Here is a 16,382-nt window from a genome sequence, read left to right on the forward strand (position 1 = left end):
AATGCGTGAGGGAGGAACTTCCGGTTAGGAACTTCCTGTAGGGCGGGACTTCCGGCGCTGAGGTCAGAGCCGGCGTCATGGAGTCTGTGGAGAGTTTTGTGACCCGCCAGCTGGAGCTGCTGGAGCAGGAGCGCGAGGCGGAGGTGCAGGAGAAGAGGTAGGGGTCCCGGGGGTCCTCTGCGGGGGGGTTCGGTAGAGGAGGAGACCGAAGCTCCGGGAGGACCCAGGCCCCCATTCAGCCCTGTCTCCCCTGGCCGGGGAATGGGGGAAGCTTCCCGGCTGAAGGGGCCGCTCGCGCCTGAACAGCTTCAGGAGGGGCTTTGGCGCCTTGGGCGGGTCAGGGTAGGGTGGGGGGAGGGCTGTCCTTGACAGGGGGAAACTGAGGCAGGAAGCGTGAGGTGACTTGTCCAGGTTCACTCCGTGGGACGAGTCTAAGCCCGACGCTCTGTGCGCCAAGGCGCCTCCTGGTGGCTGAGCACGGGCTAGACGCCTAAGGGGTTTCTGCACCGGCCTAGGGCACCGACCCGCCCCCTCAGGCTGTCCCGGAGGTAGTAATGGGGGGGTGGGAGGAGCTTTACCCAGGCTGGTTGTGGCTGCCCTCTGCGCTGCTGCTATTGGCAGCCAGTGTGGACAGGCAGGGCCGGCGGCCCGGGCAAATAACAGCCAGTGTAGACAGGCAGGGCCAGCGGCCCGGGTGAATGACGGCCAGTGTAGACAGGCAGGGCCGGCGGCCCGGGTGAATGACGGCCAGTGTAGACAGGCAGGGCCGGCGGCCCGGGTGAATGACGGCCAGTGTAGACAGGCAGGGCCGGCGGCCCGGGTGAATGACGGCCAGTGTAGACAGGCAGGGCCGGCGGCCCGGGTGAATGACGGCCAGTGTAGACAGGCAGGGCCGGCGGCCCGGGTGAATGACGGCCAGTGTAGACAGGCAGGGCCGGCGGCCCGGGTGAATGACGGCCAGTGTAGACGGGTAGGGCCAGCAGCCCGGACAAATAACAGCCAGTGTAGACAGGCAGGGCCAGCAGCCCGGGTAAACGACGGCCAGTGTAGACGGGCAGGGCCAGCATTCTGGGTAAATGACAGCCAGTGTAGACAGGCAGGGCCAGCAGCCCGGGTGAATGACGGCCAGTGTAGACAGGCAGGGCCAGCAGCCCGGGTAAACGACAGGCAGTGTAGACAGGCAGGGCCGGCGGCCCGGGCAAATAACAGCCAGTGTAGACAGGCAGGGCCAGCAGCCCCGGTAAATGACAGCCAGTGTAGACAGGCAGGGCCGGCAGCCCGGGTAAACGACGGCCAGTGTAGACAGGCAGGGCCAGCAGCCCGGGTGAATGACAGCCAGTGTAGATGGGCAGGGCCAGCATTCTGGGTAAATGACAGCCATCGTAGATGGGTAGGAGACCAGTGGCTGGTGTGAACAGGCAGATGGGGCTGGCCATTAGCGTAGACAGTTGGGAGACTGGCAGCTGGTATAGATGGGCAGGCAGGGGGCCCACGGCCAGTGTAGATAGACAGGAGCTTGCAACCAGTGAAGATGGGCCAATGGGTGGTTGGCAGCCAGAGGCGTAGACGGGTCCTTGCTTTGCCTTGACCCCTGACCTTGGTTGGCTTGCTTAGTGAGGGCAGAGGTCGAGGCGCGAGGGTCTGAGCACTAGGACTTAGGCTTGTGGCGAGCTCGCGCCCTTGAAGCTGAATGAGTGAGTGAAAGGCCAAGCAGACCCAGCCCCGGCCTGGCCCAGGCTCAGTGTTGGGACCTTGAGACCCCCTGCTGCTGGTGGGGTCCTGGGGGGGGGGCTTGTCCACACCAGCCCCCCAGTCCCCCCCAGGTGAGCATCCCCTCTGTGCCAGGGCCTGGCAGGAGGGCGTGTCCCCCAAGGAGCTGCAGCGCCGCGGCGTGTGCCTGCTGAAGCTGCAGGTGGTGAGCCAGCGCACGGGCCTCTATGGACGCCTGCTCGTCGTCTTGGAGCCCCGGACGTGGGACCCCGCGGCCGCCCTGCCCTCCAACAGCTTCGGGCCCGGTAGGTGCTGGGGGGCTCGGGCGGGTGGGTGAGGTCGGGTGTGTCCCCCTCCCCCAAGAGTGAGAGAGACGTGTGACTGGCCCCCTGCCCCACACGCCCACTATTCAGGACCTCCCCTTGGGGTCCTCCAGGCCGGGACTCCCAGCTTGTGGGGGGAGTGAGCGGCTGGCGGCGGATGCCGGGCTTCCTCCACGGCTGGCTCCGCCCCCACGGCTCCCCCCCCCAGGGCCCGTCTGACGGCGCCGCTGCTTGCAGGTGACATCGTGGGGCTCTACGAGAGTGCTCCGGAGTCCTCCCCGCTCGCCACCGGCGTCCTGACGCGCATCACGCAGCGGGCCGTGACCGTGGCCTTGGACGAAGCCCAGGAGGGGGCGCCGGCCTTGGACCCCGGCGGCCTTTACCGCCTGCTCCGGCTGGCCAACGACGTCACCTACAAGCGACTCAAAAAGTAAGGCCGCGAGCGCCCCCCGAGGAGGTGGGTTGGAGTCCGGCTCTCCGCTCAGGCGGGGCCCCGTGTTCCCCTCCCCCCCAGGAGCTCGCGGTCACTGATTCCAGGTCGGGGTAACTGGGAGGGTCAGATTCTGCCCCCGACGCTTCACCCAGAGGCCAGCGTGAGGTGCCTGCTGTGCCTCTGCCGGGGCGGGGCTGCCGAGGGCCTGAGGGAGGCACCGAAGGGCCAAGGGGGGGCCCAGGAGGTCACCGAGACCCTCACGGTGGCTCTAGAAGGAGATCCGGCTTCTTGGGAGGGGTGGGCGAAGGGTGGCCAGTGAGGCTGGGGGAGGGGGGATCCTGGGGGAGGGGACATCCTGAGAGGCGCAGAGCCGCCAGGGAGGGGTCGGGAAGGCCCGAGTGGAGAAAAATGGCCGGACTCTGGGATGCCCGATGGAAGCATCCAGGAGGCCGAGAGTGAGCGTTGGCCGGGTGCCCGCGGTGTGCCAGGCTGCCCTCGCTCTGAGGGGGCCCCGGGCTGTCAGGGTGGAGCTGGGTCTGGGCCTGTGGGCAGGTTCAGTCAGGAGACTGGGGGAAGGGCCATGACGTGGCACTTGTGCCCTCTGGGCAGAGAGTGCCCTGAGTGTGCTGAGGGGGCAGGGTTACAGGGAACCGCGGGCAAGCATTTATGGAGCACCTGCTGTGTGCCAGGAGGTGTAAGGTGCGGGTGATGCAGAGCAGGGAGGCTGATTCTCTGGGACAGTTTGGGGGCGGCTGGCAGCTGGCACAGTGGAAATGGGCATGGCGGGGGGCAGTGATGGGGAGGTATTAGAGAGACAACGCAGCGGGGTCCCTGTGCCCATCCCTCCTGCTTCCATGGCACCTTTTGCCAGGTTTGGTTTGGAAAGGGTCAAAGTGTGGTTCTGGCTCGTGTCCTTCCTGGAAGGAAGGGAAAGGATACAGGGAGGGCCGGGAGCCCGGGCCCGAGAAGGGGGAGCCGCGGAGCGGTCAGAGATGAGGGGCGTGGGGCTCCTCCCGCTGGGCCAGGGTCCGGCCTGCGCCATGTTCCTAATTCTGCTCTGCTCTGTTGGCAGAGCCCTCCTGGCCCTGAACCAGCACCGCCCGGGCCCGGCCGCGCCCCTCATGGACGTCCTCCTCTGCGCTTCTGAGCCGAGCAGCCCCGCCCCCCCACGTAAGGACGCTCGGTGCCCCTCCCTGGGCCCGGGTCCCCCTCCACAAAGAGACCCCGGCAGGAGCCGCGGGCTTGTCCTTGATCACTTTGGTCCTCCTCCTTCCCGGCCCCGGGGGCAAGGACAGGGTTCTTTGGGGAGGTGCCCAGAGGAGGAAGACTGTGCCCACGGGCACCGGCAGAAGGCAGAGTTGCTGTGGGAGGAGGTTGGGGGGGCGGGGAGCGGGGGCAGTGCCGTGGACAAGGGGGGCTGATGGGACCGAAGCCTGACTGCTCTTCCCCTAGAAACGCTGACGTTCTGCAACAGCAACCTGGACGCGTCGCAGAAAGAGGCCGTAGCCTTTGCCCTGGCCCAGAAAGAGCTGGCCATCATCCACGGCCCCCCCGGCACCGGAAAGACCACGACCGTGCTGGAGGTGGTGCTGCAGGCTGTGCGCCGGGGTCTGAAGGTGGGCCGCCATGGGGGGGAGGGAGAGCGTGAGCCTTGTTGTCCCCCAGACTCAGCCCTGGGTCAGCCCCGGTCTCCCCGGGGGAGCTGCTCCTGTCACGTCTCCGTCCCTCCGCTCCTGGGCGGGGCCGCACCTGCTCACACCTGTGGCTCAGACGTGGCTGCGGAAAGTGCCCGGGGCTGCCCTCCCCTCCCCCCACCCGCCGGAATCCTTGCCTTCCTCCCCCTGGCCGTGCCGCTGGCGCCCTCTGGGTCGGCTGCCTTTGCTCTCCAGTCTCGGGCAGAAGGGCCCCGTTCTGTGATGGCTCCGCCCTCCGGCCCTCGTTTCCAGCGCAGTTAAACTCCCTCAGGCCGCAGGGGCCTGGGCGTGGGGCGGCCTGTGTGTGGGGCGGCCTGTGTCTCAGTCGTTTGGGGGCTCGCGGTGGCCCCGATGTTTTGTACTTCCCTGCATGGGCCCGAGACTAGCTTTGTCACAGTTCGGGGGACGGGGTCCCCGCGTGGGGTCTCTCCTGCTCCCCACGGCCCCGCGCCCCTCCTGACGAGGGCTGGCTCCCGCTTCAGGTCCTGTGCTGCGCCCCTTCCAACGTCGCCGTGGACAACCTGGTGGAGAGGCTGGCGGCGCAGAAGCAGAAGGTCCTCCGCCTCGGGCACCCCGCGCGCCTCCTGGACGCCATCCAGCAGCACTGCCTCGACGCCGTCCTGGCCCGCAGCGACCAGGCCCAGATCGTGGCCGATATCCGCAAGGACATTGACCGGGTCCGTGGGGGTGGGGGAAAGGAGCGGACCAGGCTTCTAGAGACTTCTAAGTGTGATGTGCTGGTGTTGGGGGCCCCGGGGCCGGCAGGGATTTCCTTCTAGAGCCTCAGGAGACGGGTCGGGGGGGACAAGGGGCCTTTCTCTGATGCCCCGCGCCTCACTGTGCCCTGGGAGGTGGGCGAAGCAAGGGGGGAGGGGAGCTTCTAAGCAGAATCAGGAGCCAGGTCTTTGCCCTTGCGCCGCCTCACGTTACCTCCACGGGCATCCAGCCATCTCAGGGCCGACGCCGGGCCCGTCCTTGTGGGCAGGGGCTTCTGGTGGGCACTGACATTTTCTCAGGGAAGCCGGGGGTTCCCTCCCACCCTTCCCGTCGCCACAGGGGACACTGGCCCAGGCTGGATCACCCCATCTCTATCCGGGCGGCTCTGGGCCCCCGTGCCAGCGGTCCGCCAGAATCACCAGTGTCTGGGAAGGCTCAAGATGAAGAGGTTCTGGAGGGAAGCCGGCCCGTGGGCCAGAGAGGCGGGATTCCCATGAGCCCTCACTCTCACGATGGGCCCACGAGCTCTCGACAGGACACGTGGCAGGGAATTGTGGGGGCCAGCGTCAGAGTCCTGGCTGGGATTTTAGCTGGGCCCGGAAAGATGCCGGGTGGGCTGACGGGGTGGGGGGAGTGGTTCAGGAATTGGCCCCCTCCTCAAGGCAAATGCCTGGGGACTGGAGATGGAGGTCAGAGGGGAGCAGCAGCCCCAAGGCCAAGGTTGGCTGAGGCTCCCAGGTCGTCATGAGCCTTAGAGGACTCTGCGTCTGCCGTGATTCCTGCGCTCATGGCGGGGGCTGGGTGTGGGGGGGCTTCCTCCCGACGCTGTCAAAGACACGTGGGCCCCTCATCCTCTGCGTGATGGAGAAAGAGGCCGCGAGCCCTTGGGGAGCCGGTGGCTGGGGGGCGAGCTGTACCTGCCGAGGGGGTGGCCCTGCGAGTTTGAGGCCTTGAAGCTGAGCAGATCTGTGTGTTCCTTTAACAGGTGAAGGGCATGAAGACCTTGGACAAGAGGGACAAGAGCTGTGGCCGCAACGAGCTGAAGCTGCTGAGGAAGGAGCTGAGGGAGAGGGAGGAAGCCGCCATGCTCGGGAGCCTCTCCTGGGCCGACGTCATCCTGGCCACAAACACGGGTAAGAGACGCCTTGGCCTGGGGAGCGGGGGCGGGGGTGGGGGGGTGGGCGAAGGCTGCGGCCTGGGGGGCAGGAGGAAGATGTTGGCCTGCGGGGCTCCTCGGGATGGGGACGGCCCCTCTGCAGAGGCCCGGACAGACCTTCCGGGTCCTCGGCCCGGGATAAGGCGCCCTCTGTGCTCTGGGCTGTGCTGGGCTCCGAGGCCTCCAGAGCGTCCTCGGGCTGAGGGACCCCTTTGAACCAGGTGCCTCCCCCGACGGCCCCCTGAAGCTGCTCCCCGACAACTACTTTGACGTGGTGGTGATCGACGAGTGCGCCCAGGCCCTGGAGGCCAGCTGTTGGATCCCCCTGCTGAAGGCCAGGAAGTGCGTCCTGGCCGGAGACCACCAGCAGCTGCCCCCCACCATCGTGTCCCACCAGTAAGACCCCCTGCTCAGAGGCTTGGGGGGAGGGGCCTGGGCTGGGCGTCCTTTGGGTGCCTGGCACCTAGTGACTGTGAGAGTCGGGGAGCCTGGGGGGGTTGGGGAGGGGCTTTGGCAGGGCCATTAATGGGGGGAGGCTTATCTTAGAACTGACTGCCACACCCTCTGGGCACGTCCGGGAAGCTGGGGGTCCCCAAAAATATCATAAGAAGTGAGGGCAGCTAGAGGGAACACAGAACACATTCTGGGGTGTCCTGGGTGTCCCCTTGGCTGTGCCCATTCTCCCTCACGTGGCCCAGAATGCTTTGCTCACATCTCTTTAAGGCACTGATTGTGTCTCCTCCTGAGATCATAAGTTTTGTGGTGAGGGGGCTCTTTGCCCAGATTTTGTGACTCCCCTTCCCCGGCCCATCGCAGCCAGTTTTGCACACAGTAGGTGCTTTAGTGCTTGGAGAGTCATTGGAGTTGGCGAGGCCGGGGGTTAGTGTGGGAACGTCCCTCGCGTGCCGCGCCGAGCTCACGCGGCTCCCTCTCGGACGCAGGGCCGCCAGCGGGGGTCTGGCCCTCAGCCTAATGGAGCGCCTGATCGCGAAGCACGGGGACAAGGTGGTGAGGATGCTAACAGTCCAGTACCGCATGCACCGGGCCATCATGCAGTGGGCCTCGGACGAGCTGTACCACGGACAGCTCACTGCCCACTCCTCTGTGGCCGGCCATCTTCTGAAGTGAGTGGGCCTGGGGACGGGACGGGGACGGGGACTGCACGGCTGTCCCCTCGGGGGCGCGGGCCCAGGGAGCACTTCAGAGGTTTTAGACGGCCCAAAGCCCTTCAAGCCTAACAGCCCCAGGTCAGCGAGCTTGTTCAGCGCTCTGTGGTTCCGAGCATGTTTTAGGTATAATTTTCCTCAAAACAGCCCCTTGAGAAAGATCTCGCGTCTGTGCAGGCACTGCACAGGTGGGGAAACTGAGGCTGCCTAGGGTGCGGGGTGGAGTCTGGGCCTCTCCTCTAGTTCTTGTGCCCTTGTGCCCATCGTGGGCGGGTCAGGACAAGGTGGCCCACGCGGGCTGTGGTGACAAGGCCCCCGGGCTCAGCCTGAGCCAGACAAAAACGTAGGAAGTGGTTTTAAAAATGAGGGAAGGAGCAGCCGAGCAGTCAGGGCCTGTTCTAAAGCTGAGGACCCGCTGCTGTGGGGTCCTGACAGATGGCGTTGGGCGCCCTGGTCGTGGCTCTGCTGGGCGCTAACCCTAATTAACTTGCTGCCGTGCAGGGATCTGCCGGGGGTCGCGCCCACCGAGGAGACGAGCATCCCCCTGCTGCTAATCGACACTGCCGGCTGCGGCCTGTTTGAGCTCGAGGATGAGGATGAACAGTCCAGGGGGAACCCAGGTCTGGGCCTCCCCGAGCCAGTTTGGGAAAGATGCCCTTTAAAAACGGGTCTTTGTGTCCTGTGCCCTCCCAGGTTCTGCGCTCCCTCCGCCTCCCACAAACACCCCTTAAAGCAAAGGGGGAAAAAGTGAACAAACTCAGGAGAGCCGGCCAGTGCCCTGGGAAGGCCTGGCGATGCCCCCCGTGTTCTGCCCCTGCAGCCCCCCACCTCTGCAGAGCCCGGGCTGTGCCTCTGAAGGCCTTGCCCGCTCATCGCCATTCGGGGCCCTTAGAGGCCTTTGGGGCTTAGGAGCGCCCCTCTCGGTCAGCTCTTATGCTCAAGGTTTTGAATTAAGGATTTTCCTCCTGAGATTTTTGGTCCCCCCTTCTTGGGGTCCTCAGTATCAGGGATCCCAGCCCCCGGGGCTGGGCCTCGGAGCACGGATCAGGGATCCCAGCCCTAGGGCTGGGCTTGCCCTTTCTTTCTTTTCCCTCTTGTCCCATTTCTATTTAAAGTTTCGAGCTCCGGGTCTGTCCCTCCTCCCTGAGATGATCAGCGCTCAGACGTAGGTTATACAGGAGCCCTTACGTAAAAAAGGACAGGACCCGACCATTAGCGGGGCCTGCCTGGGTTTGGCCCTTGGTTCTCTCCTGGAGGCGGGAGGTTCAGCAGGAGCCCTCTGGGATTGTCTCCTCGCCGAGTCCTTCACAGACTGGCTTCTTTCCTTTGCACTCAGTGGGGCAGCACAGGGCCAGGGTCTCCGGGCCTTTCTCCGAGGCCACGGCCCTAGTCTGTGGCAGAGCTGGGCCGGAGTCTGGGTTCTGAGCCAGGGGCCTTGTCCTCCCGCCCACCGCCCACTGAGTGTCTGACGAGGGAAGCCCCCCCGTGCTCAGTGAAGCAACCCTGGCCACGCTTGCCTCAGTGGGCCCCTGCGTAAGAAAAGGAAAACGTTGGGTGAATGCTTTGCAGCGCGAGGCTCTGGTCAAGAATTTTTTAACAGTTCCAAACTGAACTGTGCCATGTTGCATTTAAACCCAGAACGCGTATGGCCAGAGAAAGGGGCTGAGAGTGAGAACTGGCAGACGGCGGCCCTGGGGCGGCCCTCGTCTCCATGACTGCCACCAGGACAGGAGAAGGCGCCAGCCGGGGGGAGGCGTGGTCCGGCCTCCTGGGGGACATTTTCATGAGACCTCAGGTCCAGGGGTCTTGCTGTCATGTCCCAGGCGACGCTCCCTGTGTTTTGTCACCAGGTGAGGTCCGCCTTGTTAGTTTGCACGTCCAGGCTTTGGTGGACGCTGGCGTCCGAGTAGGTGACATGGCTGTCATCACGCCCTACAACCTGCAGGTGAGACGCGTGCCGGGGCCTCCTCGATCTGCCTCCGTGGGCGAGTGAGGGGCCGGGAGTGGGGGGGGAGGGGGGGAGATGGCGTGGGCCCGCGTCTACACTGCCCTGGAGGTCTCGGCTGGAGCCCGGCTTTCCTGTGGGAATCCCGCCGAGAGCGTCGGCGCCAGACGCGGCCGGGGCCCGGCCATGGCCGCGAGCCGCCGTGACCCACTCGGCCCTTCCCGTGCTCAGGTGGACCTGCTCAGGCAGCAGCTTTCCCCGAAGTATCCGGAACTTGAAATCAAGTCGGTCGACGGCTTCCAGGGAAGAGAGAAGGAGGCGGTCATCTTGTCCTTTGTGCGATCCAACCGGAAAGGTAGGAGGCAGTTCTGGGAGTGGGAGAACCAGAACCACTTGGACCCACCCAGGACGGGTTTGAGAGGAGAGGAAAGCTGAGCTTGGAACAGTCTTGTACCGGCCCAGGAGGCCCTGCAGCCCATCCTCTGGGCACAAGGTGGGGGGGGGGGGCGCGGAGGAGAGTTGCAGTAGCTCCCCAGCCCCCACCCCAGGCCTGAGTCCCAGAGGATGTTTCTGGGCTGGTGAGTCCTTGCAGACAGTGCAGAGGCTGTGTTAGTGCCGAGGGCTGAAGCCCTCTCCTCACAAACTGATGTGTCCCCCTCCCCTACAAGCTGCCTTGGGGCCCGCCCAGACAGGCTCTCACTGCATTTGGGCCCCGTTCTGGGCTGACAGGGACCCCCCTGGACGAGGGCCTGCTGACCCTTCCCAGCTCCAGCCTTGAAGGCTGAGCCCCAGAAGCTCCACTTGGGAAGGGGAGCGCCCCCTGGTGGTTCAGTGCTGGGATGTCGAACCAGACGTTGTGATTGGATGAGTTAGGAAGTGCTCCCCTTACCTGCCCCAGGGCCGGGGGGAGGGCAGGAGTTTGTTCTAGTTAAGCTAGTTAAAGTGACTCGTCCTGAATGCCCGAGCAAGCCTCCGGGACCCCCAGAGTTCAGGGCCACCATCCCTTGTGGACGAGCTCTCACGCGGCGAAGCTTGGGGAGTGACCCCTCCCCTTCCCCCTCCTCCTGGCCAGAATGGCAGCCACGGCTGCTGAGGAGGGGCCTCGTCCCTGCTAGAGGGGGATGGGCCAGTTCCTTGGGCTGAAGCTGAGGGACAGGCCGAGGCTGGGGGATGCCCAAGGGAGGAAGTTGTGCCTTGCTCCGGGGGGCAGGAGGGGTCACCAGACGCAGACCTTGACCTTGACCCCAGAAAGCACAGGGAGACTCCCTGGAGTCACATCTTCCTTTGGCGCTCCTCCCGTCAGTGCCGGCCGCCGCTCACCCCCCACTCTGATTCTTTCAGGTGAGGTCGGTTTTCTGGCGGAGGACCGGAGGATCAACGTGGCGGTCACTCGTGCCCGGCGCCACGTGGCCGTCGTCTGTGACTCTCGGACGATCGGCAGCGATGCCTTCTTGAAGAGGCTGGTGGATTATTTCACTCTGAGAGGCGAAGTCCGCACGGCCTTCGAGTACCTCGACGACATCGTCCCTGACAACTACTGCCACGAAGGCCCCCAGAGTGGCCAGGCGGGCAGGAGGCCTGGAGACCCCGCCCGGCCCGGCCCCCGACCTCGCCCGGAAGGCCGGAAGGTCAAGGGAGGCCACAAGTCCGGCAGAAGCGGGACCCCGGGCCAGGCGCCAGAGGGCCCCAGACTCAATGGCGAGGGCCGGCCTGGGGCCCCCGAGGGTGCCGTGGACTCCTTCAGAACCAGGATCATGGACTTTCTGGAGAGCAGCGAGACCCTGCTCGAGTTTCCCGCGTCCCTGAATTCCCACGACAGGATGCTGGTCCACCAGCTGGCCGAGGAGCACGGGCTGAAGCACGAGAGCGTCGGCGAAGGGAAGAAGAGGTACATCTCTGTGCGCAAAAAGGGGGTCCCCGCCGTCCCCGCCCCGACTCCCGCCGCTGCCCCCGCCGCCACGGGGCCGCCTCCAGCAGGCACGGAGAGTGAGAGGCGGGCGCTCCAGTGCCCGGGCCCAGGACGGCCCGGCCTTTCCCCGGGGGAGCAGGACCCCCCCGGCAGCCCCGGGGCCAGTCGCAGTCAGAAGGCCCCTCACAGGCAAAGAGAAGAGACGGGGCAAGCCGGGCCTGGTCAGCGGCCCAGAGAACGCCAAGACCCTGCCGGCTCCGCGGCGCCGAAGGCGTCGGGAAGGAAGAAGGGAAAGGGGAGGAAAGGTGAGACCTGAGAGTCCCCGCAGGAGATGGGGAGCTCATCCCCTGCCCAGGATGTGCTTCGCTGGTGCCGGCCAGGAGTGACCTTGGGGCTTCCTCATGAGAGGGGTTGGGGGGGGGCAGAAGGCGGCGTCCTTTACCCCCGGCTCAGCTGGAGGGGCCTGGAGGGGCCTGGAGACGGGGACCCCTCTGTAGAGCTTCTCCTTGGGGCCTGAGATGAGGAAGGGGATCCCCTCCCCCGGACAAGAACCTGGGGGCTTGGTGGAATTGGGGTCTCCACATCAGTGTTGGCCTTCCCGCTCCTTGGGTCTCCTCGAGGACATAAACGCAGAAATGCCCAGAGCCTGATGAGGAAACTGAGGCCGGGCCCCTCGCCACTGCCTCCGCCGGCCTGCCCTGAAGCCAAGAGAGGTCCTGGGATCATAGGTCATAGGTCATAACGTCCTCACGCCCAGGGTCCCTTCGTCAGTCCTGGGGGGAGGGGAATGCCAACACTGATGTGGGCAGAGGGGCTCAGTTTGAGCTCCTTTTCTTGGGATGGCTTGCATGTGTTGACACCCAGAGGCCAGGAGGAGGCGCTGCTGAGCACACTTGTCATTGACCTGCCCTGGAGCCTCGGGCTGGTGCCCATGGGGTAGGGTCTGTGCTCTGATCCTCCCTGCCCTCCAGGGAACCGCAGCCCCCTCCCCTCCCCCCAGCCAAGGGGCCCGAGGGCCAGGGAGGGTGGGGACGGCAGCACCCAGGGGCACATCCCGATCCTCCCAGCTGGAGCATCTCTCATTGGGCATCATGGGTATGGCCGGTGACCTGTACCCTGGTGCTGTGACGTTTGTGCGGCTGAGCTTGATGCCGTGGGGGCCGCCCTGGAGCCTGCACAGGTGGGACCCTCCCCAAAGCCTGGGGCCTGATGGCGCCCGCCAGAAGCGGGACCCCCCGTGCCCACAGGAGGGCTGCGGGGCAGCCTTGGCAGGATGGGCCTTTGGCCCCCACACAGCTGAGAACCCCCCAGCTCCTCATTAAAGCGCGTTTCTGTCATTTCTGGACTTGTCCCCCCGAGAATGTGAAACCCACCAGGGAGCGTGTCGTGTCTGACCACATGGGGGCCACTGGCAGTCCCTGGGCACCGGGGCCCCTGGCAGGAGCTGTGCCCTGAGCCAGGCGGGGCCGGGGCTGCTGTCTGGCCCTTTCCCCACCTGACCATCTGCTGTTTTCCACAGGCCCCACAGGAGGAGACGGCGCAGTTGAGGAAGACTTTGACGCCCTGATCTCCGCCACCATCAAAGCCGACAACACCTGTGGGTTCTCTGGGTGCAAAGCCAGCGTGGTGACCCTGGGCCAGCTGTGCCCGCACTGCGCCCACCGCTTCTGCCTCCGCCACCACATCCCTGAGGTAGGGGACGCCTTGTCCGTGGGACTGTCACTTCCTGGGGGAGGTTTTCATCTATTTGTTAGAGGCTGGTGTCCGTGGGGAGGGGACTCGTGTCAGATGTGGGGGATCTGCTCTGCTTGGGCGCCGTGCTTGGGCCTCGAAAGGAGCCCCCGGGCAGAGGTGGAGGTGGTGCCCCCTGGGCAGAAATAGAGGTTGTGCCCTCTGGGCAGAGATGGAGGTGGTGCCCCCTGGGCAGAGATGGAGATAGTGTCTTCCCGGCAGAGATGGAGGTGGTGCCCCCTGGGCAGAGATGGAGGTGGTGCCCCCTGGGCAGAGATGGAGATAGTGTCCTCCCGGCAGAGATGGAGGTGGTGCCCCCTGGGCAGAGATGGAGGTGGTGCCCCCTGGGCAGAGATGGAGGTGGTGTCCTCCGGGCAGAGATGGAGATGGTGCCCCCTGGGCAGAGATGGAGGTGGTGCCCCCTGGGCAGAGATGGAGATAGTGTCCTCCCGGCAGAGATGGAGATGGTGCCCCCTGGGCAGAGATGGAGGTGGTGCCCCCTGGGCAGAGATGGAGATAGTGTCCTCCCGGCAGAGATGGAGGTGGTGCCCCCTGGGCAGAGATGGAGGTGGTGTCCTCTGGGCAGAGATGGAGGTGGTGCCCCCTGGGCAGAGATGGAGATAGTGTCCTCCCGGCAGAGATGGAGGTGGTGCCCCCTGGGCAGAGATGGAGATAGTGTCCTCCCGGCAGAGATGGAGGTGGTGCCCCCTGGGCAGAGATGGAGGTGGTGCCCCCTGGGCAGAGATGAGGTGGTGCCCCCTGGGCAGAGATGGAGGTGGTGTCCTCTGGGCAGAGATAGAGGTGGTGCTCCCTTGGGCAGAGTTGGAGGTGGTGCTCCCTTGGGCAGAGTTGGAGGTGGTGTCCCCTGGGCAGAGTTGAAGATGTGCCCCCTGGGCAGAAATGGAGGTCCCGTCCATTTCCCATGTCGACTTCCTGGCTCAGCTTTTAAAATTTCTGTGGGTACCCTGAAGTGTGATGGGAAATATCCTCTGTTCGAAGCACAGGGAGGAGTGAGGGGCTAAGTCTTGCGTCCCTGGCAAGGGATCTAATGAAGGCAAGCAGTTAGTGTCCGAAGCTCCCAAGGTGGAGGAGGAGGAAGGCAGGGTCACAGCCGGCGGCCCCAGCGGGGAAGGCACTGTCGGCAACCTCGGGGAGGCCCGTTTCAGACTTGCCAAGGGCTGGAGGGTCATAGGCTCACTTGGCAACACCAGGATCAAGATTCAGGACAAGAGCCTGAGGGATTGTGGTCCGAGCCAGGGCAGAGATGGGGGGAATGGGGCTGCTAAGAGAGGGGGCCAGCTTGGGTGGGCGGGGGGTTAGGACCAGGTTGAGTTTGCCTTGGTCGAGCAGAGGCAGGAGGAAGGCGGGGGTCTCCACGAAGGAGGGCCAGAGAGGGAGCTCCTGCAAAGAGCAAGGAGGCCTCGGGGGCTTGGCAGGGGCAAGGGAGAAGTTTGGGAAATGTCGAGGGGAGTGGGAGAGTCGCCTAAGGATAAAGGGGAATCTTGACGCTCGGTGTGGGAACTTGGGCAAGATGGGAGAGGAGCTGGCAGGGAGACTTCTTCCCAGGGCATTCGGGGGTCTGAGCAGGTGGGTGGCAGCGGTGATGGAGAGCGGCTGGTGGACGGGCAGTGGAGGGGAAGCAGTGTGGACTTTTGGGAGGTAGAAGGGGGTGTGGCCTCGGCCTTGATCCGTAGCTGTGTCTGCAGAGCGCCAGCCCCTGCCTCCTCCGCACTGGGCACTGCCAGGCTTCATTGGGCTTGGCGCGGGGCATGGTCAGGTTCTGGATGGGCAGGGCCAGATGTCAAAGTCCCGCAGCCTAGAAAGGGCCGTGTCTCCCCAGGTGCACGGGTGTGGCGAGAAGGCCCGAGCACAGGCGCGCCAGAGGATCAGCAGAGAAGGGGTCCTGTATGCGGGCAGTGGGACGAAGGCCAAGGGGCCGGACCCTGTGAAGAGGGTCCATCTCCAGAGGAGGCTGGACCAGAAGCTCGTGGAGCTGAGTAGCCAGAGGAAAAGCAAAAAGAAGGACAAGGACAAGTGAGACGCGGCGCCCCCAGCACCCCTGCTTTGGAGAGAAGGACCTGGGGCCCAGGCCCGGCTTCTGGGCAGTGGGTGCTGGCCCCGACACTCAGGGAAGGGGGGGTGACAAGGCGCAGCCGGACTGGGGATAGTGATGTGTGCACACATGCACGTGCGAGTGTGAGTGTGTGAGCGTGTTTCTGCGTGTCCGCGTGTTTCTGCGTGTCCGCCACAGCAGCCGGCCGGCCTTCGGCACCTTCAGGTTTCTGGGCATCATCCTCACTGCTTGGTGGGAGCTGAAGGAGGAGAAACTGCCCCAAGTGAAAGGAACGAAATAAATAAATCTCTAAAACACTTCCCGTATTTGGCTTGATTGGGGGGGGGGCGCCTGTGAAGGGTCCAGGACCCCCCATCTCTATTCCAGCCAATGCTTTGGGTTCTAGAGACTTCTCTTGGGTTGTTAGTGAGCTGCCGGCACCAGGTGGGCCTGGGGTCCATCTCCATCTCAGGCCCATCCTGAGGGCGGAGCCCTGGGCGGGCACTGAACTCTGTGGCCCAAGTGGCTCCGGGCTCCTCTGGGAGATCCCCTTCCTTTCAGGGACATGATGGGCTCTGGAGCCCGGGGCCTTCCCTCTCCTGATGCCCCCAAGGAACGCACCTTCCCTGGCAGGGCTGGCGCCGTTTCGCTGCCATTTAGTCTGTACCTTTTAAAAAGACTTTTGCGCAGTTTATTAGAATAACGTTTAACATAATTGAGTGCCATGTAGGCCCCTCCCAGCCTGGTCTCTGGAAGACTCATCTTCTGGGGGTCACCAGCCCTAACCTAGAAGGAGCCTGGGCCGTCGGTGGCTCCCACGGGCCGGGGCCGGACCAGAGACACAAGCTGTAACCGAGACTAGTGGTCGGGAACGGCACGGGAAGGGGCGACATGTGTGGAGGAGCCGGCCACGCGCCGACGCCCGCTTGCATGTCCGGGAGGCCGAGCGTGGGCCTGGAATTCCGCGGCACGCGCCTGCGTGTCGATGCCCTTTCCGTTTCTCTGTGGCCGTCTGGCTCTCCTCGGCTCTGCTTTTAACTGTGCCTCGGGGCTCACGCTCCCCGTACGGGTCATCAGGCGTAGACATCTCTGCGGCTTCCAGCCCTCGGCGGCCAAAGACATTTTGGTTGCAGGGAAGGGCCTCATGGGTAGGGGCGTCCAGGGGATGGACAGTCACCAGGTCGATGTGTTTCGCCCTCGTCCAGAACGTCTGGGCCAGGCCGCTCCGCCGGCCGCCCCTCTTTGTGCCCGTCTACTCGGTCCCTCCGACATCAGCCGCCGGCTTCGGGCTTTGTCAGAGGAGGCGCCAAACCTGTGTTTCCATCCTTGTAGCGATGCTTAATTGTCTGAAATTCCCGCGAGGACTGTTTGTTCCCAGCCTCTGTCCCCCCGTCTCTCGGCCTTCGTTACCTTGGGACGTCGTGGCTGTCAGACTCGGGTCAGAGCCCAGAAGTCACACTGGCAGTTTTGGCTGCGAGTCCGGTGGAGCTTGGGGTCCGCTGAAACGGCCACATCGTTTTCATCCGTACGGCCGACCAGCTGTCC

General features: G+C 64.8%; 1 protein-coding gene across 2 annotated transcripts; it reads left to right on the forward strand.

The window, feature by feature from the left end:
* Positions 1–68: 68 nt before the first annotated feature.
* Positions 69–15,154, forward strand: IGHMBP2 (immunoglobulin mu DNA binding protein 2). Of its 2 annotated transcripts, XM_051964861.1 has the most exons (15): positions 69–157; positions 1,846–2,015; positions 2,271–2,463; positions 3,539–3,636; positions 3,919–4,082; positions 4,643–4,837; positions 5,863–6,010; positions 6,255–6,429; positions 6,975–7,157; positions 7,701–7,819; positions 9,050–9,144; positions 9,376–9,499; positions 10,486–11,358; positions 12,573–12,745; positions 14,625–15,154. In XM_051964861.1, the coding sequence occupies exons 1-15, from the start codon at positions 78–80 to the stop codon at positions 14,820–14,822; spliced, it is 2,988 nt and encodes a 995-aa protein (XP_051820821.1). In that variant the 5' UTR covers positions 69–77; the 3' UTR covers positions 14,823–15,154. The 2 variants fall into 2 exon arrangements, with proteins under 2 accessions (XP_051820821.1, XP_051820822.1); XM_051964862.1 differs by lacking the exons at positions 69–157; positions 1,846–2,015 and having other exon boundaries at positions 2,392–2,490.
* Positions 15,155–16,382: the final 1,228 nt, after the last annotated feature.

The sequence above is a fragment of the Antechinus flavipes genome, chromosome 6, assembly GCF_016432865.1.
Source record: "Antechinus flavipes isolate AdamAnt ecotype Samford, QLD, Australia chromosome 6, AdamAnt_v2, whole genome shotgun sequence".
NCBI classification, from domain to species: Eukaryota; Metazoa; Chordata; class Mammalia; order Dasyuromorphia; family Dasyuridae; genus Antechinus; species Antechinus flavipes.